This window comes from Protopterus annectens, chromosome 3.part0 (assembly GCF_019279795.1).
Source record: "Protopterus annectens isolate FY-2018-M chromosome 3.part0, PAN1.0, whole genome shotgun sequence".
NCBI lineage: Eukaryota > Metazoa > Chordata > Ceratodontiformes > Protopteridae > Protopterus > Protopterus annectens.
This window is the reverse complement of record NC_056731.1, coordinates 1879904448-1879914136: the sequence shown is the minus strand read 5'-3', so window position 1 is coordinate 1879914136 and position 9689 is coordinate 1879904448. Positions and strand designations below refer to the sequence as shown.

General features: G+C 40.2%; 1 protein-coding gene across 1 annotated transcript; it reads left to right on the top strand.

Moving 5' to 3' along the window:
• Positions 1-5831: 5831 nt before the first annotated feature.
• LOC122797148 (beta-1 adrenergic receptor-like) lies at positions 5832-8175 on the top strand. The gene has a single exon (XM_044065953.1). The coding sequence runs from the start codon at positions 6321-6323 to the stop codon at positions 7344-7346; it is 1026 nt and encodes a 341-aa protein (XP_043921888.1). The 5' UTR covers positions 5832-6320; the 3' UTR covers positions 7347-8175.
• Positions 8176-9689: the final 1514 nt, after the last annotated feature.

Genomic DNA, 9689 nt, shown 5'->3' with positions numbered 1-9689 from the left:
TGCAGAGGAAAGATTATTGCTGTTGCGGTTTTTGTTAATGGTGTCTGTGAAGGATAGCAGGGCAGTGGTGGTACTGTGGAAATGTCTGAAACCATGTTGACAGTTGGCAAGCAAGTTGTGATGGAGAAGGTGTGAAAGTAATTGCTTATGGATGCATTTTTCCATAATTTTTGCAAGGGGAGATAGCAAAGCTATTGGACGGAAGTTAGAATACTCGTTGGCGTGTCCCCCTTTATGTAGTGGAATGATATGGGAAACTTTCCAGATAGATGGGATAGTTCCTTCATTTATGGTTCTGTTGATCAGAATAGAGATGAGGTAAGCTATGGCTTTAGCTCCTTTTTGCAGGAATTCTGCTGGGAGTTGGTCAGCTGATGGTGTGGTAGGCTTTAATTTTAGGAGAAGGGAACAGATGAAGGAAGTAGACACTGGTTGTAAATGGAAAGGTGGAGGTAGGATAGTGGTAGAAGTTGGCAGATTTGAGGTGTCAGGAGAAAGATGGCTAGCAAGATTTTGGATAGCATCAGTGAAAAAAGAATTGAAGGCATTAGCAGTATGTGAGGGATTGTCAGGGTTAGAGCCTAGTGGGTTGGGTGTGATAGATTGGCCTGGGTAAAGAAGTTTGTTAATACTAGACCAGAATTTTTGTGGTGCATTGTGGTAGGTTTGCTGTGTTTGAAGATAAAAGTTTTTTTTGTCTAATAGGATGGCTTTTTTGGTATTATTTCTGTGTTGTTGATCTGAGGGTGTTTTAGTTGTGCGCCATTTTGCCAAGGATTTATTTCTGAGAAGGATTTTATGCCTGGTATTATTGGTGAGCCAAGGTGATGGGTTAGTTTTATATCTAACTGAGCGTGGTGGGGCGTGATGATTCAGGATTGCTAGGAATATTGTATTGAAGTATTCTATGGCTTCATTAAGTGGAAGAAATTTTAATGGTGACCAGTTACATTGTTTGAGTTCAGTTTGGAAAAGTTCTGAGTTGAAGTGTTTTTTTTGTGCGTATTGTTCTGTAGGAGAGAGGGAAAGTTAGGTTGGTCTTCTGCCTGATAATATAGATTAGTGAATGGTCACTGAGGTCATCTGGGAGGGTACCTGCTTTATATGTTTGCTGAGGATTATTTGTAAGAATCCAGTCCAAGGTACTTTCTTTGTTGTTGGTTCTATTAGTTCTGGTAGGGGAGTTAATTGTTTGTGAGAAGCCATGAAGGTTAATATGTGTGGTTGGGTGTATATTACTACAGGTCATCCAGTCTACATTGAAATCTCCTAGTACTATGGTTTCTTGTGGGAGATTGATTGAAAGCCAGTTAAGGATATTTTCAAGTGTAGTGATGTTATTACCTGGGGGAAGGTATATACAGATAATGTTTATGGACTTATGTGTGTTGATTTGAAGTTTAGTGATAAGTATTTCAGCACTATTGTTTGATGGTGGGTTAACGTTTAGAGTAGTAACCTGAAGTTCTGCTTTATAGAGGATTGCTACCCCTCATCCCTTTTTGACTGTGCGGTCAAGTCCAATGATATTGTACCCTGGTGGAGTGACTTAATTGTCTTTAACAGTAGGTTTTAGCCAAGTTTCAGATAGGCATAAGATGTCAAATAAGTGAACATCTAAAAGGGCATAAATTTGAGCAATTTTGTTGCCAATGCTACGTATATTGAGGTGAGCTATAGATAGTGAGTTAGATGGTTTGGTGGTTGGGTTAATAGTTTTATTTGGGTTGCAGGTTGGAGTGTTAAGGGTATTGTTTGGGCAAGGGTTAGGGTGAATATCCCCATCTAGAATTAAGTGTAGCAGTATAATGTGTTTAGGGATGAGAGGCTTATGATAGAAGTCAATTACTTTTCTAGTGTTCTGGTTGGTATACTTAACAGGAGTTATTCTATGGTGTTTGGCAAGTAGATAGCTAGGTTTTGATATAAGGTTAAGAAATGTTGGATAGGTAGTTAATGGTGGTGTGGAAGTATGTTTAGAGGGGAAGAGAAGTGTAGAGTATAGTGGATGTTCGTAGGAGGTTAAGAGATAGGCAATAGTTAGTGAGGGCAAGAGAGAGAGTAAGAGAAAGACTTGTAGTTGGTATGGGGTAGTTGGTTTAGACATTATATTTGTTTGGGATGTAGGGAGAAAATAACCATGCTTGAACACATCTCTTTCTCTGAGTTCCCAGTTACATTATTTCCCAACAATATTTCAGTTTGGTATCTTTCTTCTTTCACTAAAAATCTAGAATACACCAAAATAATAATAACACATCAACAACAACAACACATATACGTGTGTACATATTGTATTGCAGAAAAAGGCATTATCAGTTAAAGTAGCATTACTAAATTGTATCCATTGTCCATTCCATTAATCTTTATCTCCTCCCCATTGCATCATAGCTTGTAGCTATTTCAGTGCCCCTTGTTCATTGCTAGGTCTACCAACTCCTTCTTCCACCTACAGACCTTCTCTTTATCTGGCCTGGGGTCTGTGTAGAATGCAACCTTGGGGTCATGTTGCGACTGCTCCTGGTAGGGGTGATTTCTTTTTTTTTTCCATGTCCACTCTGACTCATGTTCAGTCATATCCAAGGGCTACTCCTCTTTTTGGATCATGCCTCACTTCTTGGAGCATAATCAATGAATACCCTCCCCCAAGAACAGGCACACCCACCCCTCCCTGCCAGTGCCTCAGATGCATGAGCTACTAATCGAACTCTGGAATCCTGGGCCACAGTTAGGGCTTTATTCCTATATGCTGCAACACTGGCTGTGCCTCATTAATCTTTACTGACCCCTAGAAGAGTGTATGTTATATATTTGTTTCTAAATTTTATAAAGGCATGCTGCTATTGTAAAAGAAGCTATTTATAATCCTAAATCAAAAAGCCCAGAAAATAAAACCATACAATTGTGATTCACATATACAGAGAATAATTTGCATTAGCATGTGGAGTTAGTCCATAAAGAACCACCAAAGATGGCAGTACTATTTCACTTGACTGCTCTTGGTGTGAAGGAGCAATGACCTCACTATGAGGTGTTCCTCAACTCTCAGTTTTCTCACTTTTTTAGAGAAAGTAGGATAGGTGGCCTTTGAAGTAAGATAAAGGGCACTATGAAGAAATTTAATTTCTACTGTTCACCCCATTATCTTTTTCTTCTAGTCATTGTGCATTGCTCATGATGATAGGTAAAATGAGGATATATAGGTACTGGCCAGTGAAAGCTTTGTCTAAGAACTTGACTTCTGTTACACTAATGTAGGACTGCTTCTGCATCAGGGAGAAAAAGGCTGGCATCACATTCCACTCATCAGTTCCCCTTGCTCTAATCCATCATTTCTGAGTATCATGACCTCTGATGTAGAGCTGATCTCCGTAGTGAATCAGTGAAGTGCATATTGTAGGTCATGTTTACATGGCCACAGAAGACAAGATCTGCAGATTACTGACCACATCTAAGTTTTCACACCACAGTCTCCTTACATCTTAATATCTTGTCCAGAGCAAAAATGTGGTGGCACTTAACAATGGCTAACCCTCATTATACCTGTTAACCTCTTACAACAAGAAATCTAGACAAAGCCATAAATAATGGGGGGATAAAGGCCCAAAAATATGGACAATTTTTAAATATTGCTCTCATAAACTTAGAAAGTAGGTAGAACAACAGGTTTTGCATTAGTATGAATTTTCTGAAGGGTATGAAATCTGAAACTCAAATGTCTGCATAGCCAGCCTAAGGCATAGGCCAACTTGGTGGCCGCCTAGGGCACCGCTCTAGCAGGGGCGCTTTTCCAGTATTTATTTAATTTAGTTAGACAAGGATGCCAGGTGTTGCATGGTGTGGTGGGGGGTGTCATGGAACCCTTTTGCCAAGGGCACCAGTTGACCTAAGGCCACTCCTGAATGTCTACATTTTCTGACCTAAATCTTCAAAGATTTGCCATTTATTTGCTAGAAAACCACAATTTTATGAAAAAATGGACCAAAGTATGAGGCAAAAATCTGCACATTCTGTAAAAATTTGTATAGTTTAGTATAAATTTATCTTCTTACCTCAATGACTTAAATCATTTTAAGGCTAGGAATGTGTATAGTGCAGTTTCCCACCCAGGCTAAACGCAGGACATTTCATAACGACACTTAAAGGATCTCTGAGTGTGCAATGTCCTCCTACATATATTGACTACACTCAGTCACTAACAGTCCTTACAATAAAGAAAACAGTTTGGGGGGGTATCTACAGAAGTCATGCCAATAAAAATGCGAATGCATTTTGAACGTACTCCATGGCATAATTCTCAGGTAGCAATTCACTTTCATTCACTTTCGAATTCCTCGCTGTGTGCATGGCTGCTATAAATTCACTAATGTATTTATATATCTAACTATCTATCTCTCTATATACGTATTTGCAAATTGAGTTGTTATAGTGTTGTCATGCTTGGAAACATTTAAGTCAAAGAAATGACGCGTGCAGCCAAGTATATTTGTCACGTACGTAGGCATTTGAAATGGATTATCTGTATTTCCTCCATGAAGCCCCATTTTTTTCAGAAGCATATTTCAAGTGATCTCATTAACCTTCGTTAAAGATACAAAAAGTTGGTGAAATGCAAGCAGGGGTGCAGGCAGAAATTTCTGTATTACACTCTAACATCGCACTGCTGCTCCAGAGTTCATATTTAAACAAGCGTGCACATTTGAACTTTAGAAAGGCATACTTCATTTCAGCTGCTGTCCCGGAATGCACAGAAAATGCATTTTACAGAAACAAGACTATCTCGGAGCATGCAGGCTACACGTTATGCCGGAGACTTTGCTTACAGAGTCAGGCATCTGTACAGGATGTCTGTGGTGCAAACCCTAAATATAAGAATGCCCTTAAAACGTTGCCTTAATTGCTTACTTGCTTTCCTATTAGTTCTGTTGCAATAATTTTATTCCTGTCACAAAGTTATTCGTGCTGCACTTACCTCGTTGTGGACAATAATGTTGGTGTGTCTTTCGGCTTTTCCCGGTTAGGGGTCGCCACAGCGGAACTCCGGTCCACTAATGATTGACAATAGATTTTTAAATGCCGAGTTACCAGCTCTGACGCACAGCCTTCAACGACGGAACGCCCATTTACGCATGTCTCCACAGAGAAGACGCTCTAGCTGAGAATCGAACAGGACAACGTCTTACTAGGAGGCGACAATGCTATCGCAGTACCACCACCGCAGTAACAATAACAATGGATGTTAATAAACAACACATGGTGCTGAAGTGCAAAATGCTGTTGTTTTTTATGTATGAACACGACATAGTTAGAGCTACAAAAGAAAACGCACCACTAATGGTGGTGGCTTTGTAACCACAGAATTATATGACTAAAGGTTAGGGTTACCACTTTGTGCAGGACAATCCCTATTTGGGCAGTTGCGTCCTGCGAAAATGACAAATGTACTGAGACGTTAAAAAAATATATATATATATATATATATATATATATAAAACTATTATTTTTTGTATCTGAAACACCTTCAAGTTATATGAAACAGCATAAGCTGCTCAAATGCTACAAGAATAAGATTTTGACAAAAAGTGAAGCCCCGATCTTTGTACTGCCCATGGTTGTGGTTTGCCCTGCAAAATCGCACGTTTGTAGACGAAATGCCCCACTTTGGGTATTTGAAAAGGTGGCAAACCTACTAAAAGTGCGCATGCCTACATATGCATGAAAAGAAAACATGTCTGGTCTGTAATTTCCTGGCATACATGCAATGGCCCTGCACGTGAGCAGACTGCATTGCATGTGATACGAAGATGTATTCAAGAGAATGTATCCACGTGCACTCATTGTGCACAATGTATCCCCGCTGCATTGCTTGTAGCACTCAGCACAAGTCATTAGTGCTCTCTGAAACTTTATCACAAAAGGTTCCGGATTTCATTGAGTGTGCAAGATAACTCCTTGTTAGAAATCTAGAGACAGGAAAACGTGGGAGGAGAAGTGGATGCATCACAATATTTCCCAGCAGGGAGAGAACAAAAAAGGACCACAGAGCTGTTAAGGTTTTAAAAACCCTGAAAAACTCCAATATTAGGCAAATCATGGATGATAATCAAAGTGAGGATCCTCGGCAATGAACTGCAAAGAATCAAACCAGTAGCTGTACCCTTTTGTTGACTAGTTCAGGACTGTCGATGTAGCAAGGAGATTCTCGCTTATCAGTAAGTAACCACTTGCAGTTTGTTAGCCAGCGTAGCGGTCATTGCTCATTTCCCCCAGCTGTCTTGAAGTTCCAAGAAAAGCACAGATTTAAGAAACAAGGCTGTAAGATGTTCGAGGGCTCCAACCAGACACTCTGCAGCGTTTGCTGCTGTACAACTTTTCACAGGATCCTTACCATCGTTTTTATGATACTTTTGGTTGTGGCAATTTTGTTTGGAAACTCAGTGGCTCTTGTGGTTTTCTTGGGGACGAAGCATTTTCGTACCCCACAAGGTTACCTAAAAACGTCTTTGGCTGTGGCTGACCTTGCCGTGGGCTTGTTCGTGGTACCCTTTTCTGTGTATGTGGAAATCTCGCTCCTTTTGAATGACTTTTCAACAGAAAACAGGACTCGGGCAGAATATGTGTCTTGGGGCTTTTCTTGCTATGTAATTGGTCCCATATTTGCTGGTTGCACGTTGGTCTCAATTACCACTATATCCCTTCTGACCGTTGAGCGAAGCATCGCAGTCCTCAAACCTTTGCACAAGGAGGTGGTTATTACTAAAGGACGGACAGTCTTTCTTATAATCATGTCTTGGCTCACTAGCTTTTTTCTGGCAATGTCCCCAATGATTTTCAGTGGAGATATTATTCTGGAATACAACTTGTGCAGTAGGATGTGTAATTATGCTCTGCTGGCTGGCTCGCCACCTAATGCATGGAATATCCTGATACTTTTTCCAGCTTTTGACTTTACTCTTCTTGGGGGGACTGTAGTAATCAATATTTTGTCATTGACAACTATTAGACAACACTCAAACAGGCGAAAGTTGTTGGCCGTGGTAGACACTCAGGGAAAAATCACGAGACCTTCTTTTTCCGATATTAAAGCAGCTAAAACGATTGGCACCTTGACACTTGCCTTTACCGTGTCGTTCACCCCTGTTGCGGTGCTGGTGGTTGGGAATGTCTTGGGGTACCAGTGGTGTGATTTTTCCTTTTTTTCCTTTTGGATTCTAACAACAAACAGTTGTTGGAATGTGATCATCTACAGCATAAAAGACATGAAATTCCGACAAAGAGCTCACCATTTTCTGATTTCTCCTAAAGTACCCAAGCCGGTGATTTCTAGCAAAGCCAATACTCAATAAAGCAATATCGCCTTTGCCTGCCTAGATCCACCAAAGCACAATGCTCCAGGGTTCAGTCCCCTACACAGCCATTCAGAATATGCACTTGCTACACTGAAAAGAAAACTGTCCATGTGGAGGTTTACGAATACATTTCATGTTTAAAGTGCAGCAGCAATTTTATGCATAGTCAGGATTTTACTGTAAAATGTTTTTGCAGAGACGATTATTTTTAGCAGCTTGTCACAGAATTCCTAAAGGTGCAAATAAATTGATTTAACAAAGTGAGGAGAGATCTGTACATGCGTTACTGGATCAATAGAACAGGAGATCAGCACTCTGAGAATTAAAACTCACTGCTGAGTTACTTTATAAAACGTAAAGGGATTACCGGAAATCTTTAATACATTTATATAAATACAGCTAAAAGCATTATGTTTTTTCTATTTGCACGAGTTTATATTGAAAACTCACTGTAATGCATTTTGCGTACTAACCCACATTTAACATAAAGTAATGCTATTAAAATATAGGATTTTATCTGAAAGACTTGCAGAATGTATTGCATAAACGTTTGGAAGTCTCAACGCTATTTATGTTGTTCAAAGATGCAAGTGTTGGTTTCTTTGGAACGTGTCCAGTAACCCCTCTTACACACTGGGTTGCCTAAAGTCATAACCGAATAACTTATTTCCCGGAGTTAGGACGGATAGATAGTGTCTGCAAATGTAACACAAAAAAAATGTTCAGGCATGTGTTTTCTGTCTCGTCTGGCACGTCCCATGGACGTTGTGTAATTGTGTAGTAAGTGACCATTTTATAAAATAAATCCGACATGTCATGCTATGAATTCCACAGAGCTTTCTTTCCTTTCCAGGTCAGTTGCAGCGCTGAAGATTTGTGTTGCCAGACTGTACGCTGTAATTCAGACTTTTAAAAGACATTTGTTCAAAAAACAGAAGCGTCAAGTGGTCAGAATGGGCTTCGAGGTTCTATGCAATGATAAATACGTTGCACCAAGCAGTTACCTGTGAGCTGTATGCAGCCGCTACTGTCGTCCAGAGGGTAATCTAACATCAGGACAAGCCTTAACCAGGACAGTGCACGCTGAATTATAACCCGAAATACGCAGTAATGTGCACGAAAACCAACTAAATGTCGGGATTAGTGGAAGTGGACAGGGGAAATTCCTCTTGAACTCTTCCCATTTCTATATATTTTTTCTCAATTATTTCTGGCTTGAGATTCTCACAACGCAGTCACTGGAAAGTTATTTTTTTCTATGGCAAATGGTAGAACTGTAGAAAATTTAGGAATGTCCCCATGTTATACAAATTATTTATATTTTCGACTAATGTAAAAAGGGAGAGTGGTTGCAGAAAAGTGGAAATGATGAGGATTTAATTGAGGGGAACTGTCAGGAAGGGCAAAAACAAACTGGATGAAATGACTATTTGGGTAAGACAAGATAGTCACAGAGATCACGCATACCTGATTCTTTGGCACTTGCAGTGTTTTTTAGCATGCTTTGTACTTTCAAGATGCAGAGGGTACTTTGAACTAAAGACCGAACAAGTCGTAGCATGAGGTATAGAGTAAAACACCAGCAGAATTCATTTTAAGATTAATAATAAATTGTCAGTTTTTAGTCACAGAATTAACAGAACACAGTGTGCATTAGTTTCTCTTCATCACACCATGACTGGAACTCAAGACTGACTGCAGATGCTGTTTTAAGTTCATAAGTTCATAGGTAGGTACTAGGCTATATGCCCGAGGGCATTTATAAGCCTAGCCAGAGTGTGTCAGCTTTCGCGCCCCATTGATTAATTAACTGAGCTTCTGTCAAGAAGAGCCAATGAAGTGATTCCAGGGGTGTATTTTCTGTTACCCATCCACTCGTCAAGGTTTCTCTTGAAGGGTGTTAGTGAGGGGCTCTGCCTGATGTAGTTAGGAATTTTGTTCCAAAGCATGGAGAGTCTCTGTGACAGGAATCTGTCCCTCCAGCATGGTCTATTTATTGTTGTAGCGAGGTTTAGCTCACTAGAGCGAGTGGCTCGCAGTGACTTGGATTTCTTTAGGTGAAGCATGTCCATCAATTTTGAGTTGGACATGGCTTTGTAAGTCAGGCAGAGATCACCTCTGAGTAAGCAATATGCCACTGAGTACAGCTGGAGTTTTTCCAGTCAGGCTGCATAGGACATATGTTTGAGACCAGTAATCCTCTTGGTGAGGTAGTTTTGTGGTCTTTCAGCTGTTGGAAGTGTCTTGTGAGGTACATCCCAAACGGGGCATTGTACTCTATGATGGGTCTGATGAGTGACGAGTAGAGGGGCACTATAACCTCTTTATTTCTAGATGTGA

What these genes read in the sequence shown, in the direction of transcription:
- LOC122797148 (XM_044065953.1), top strand. Translation starts at nt 6,321, where the DNA reads ATGTTCGAGGGCTCCAACCAGACACTCTGCAGCGTTTGCTGCTGTACA.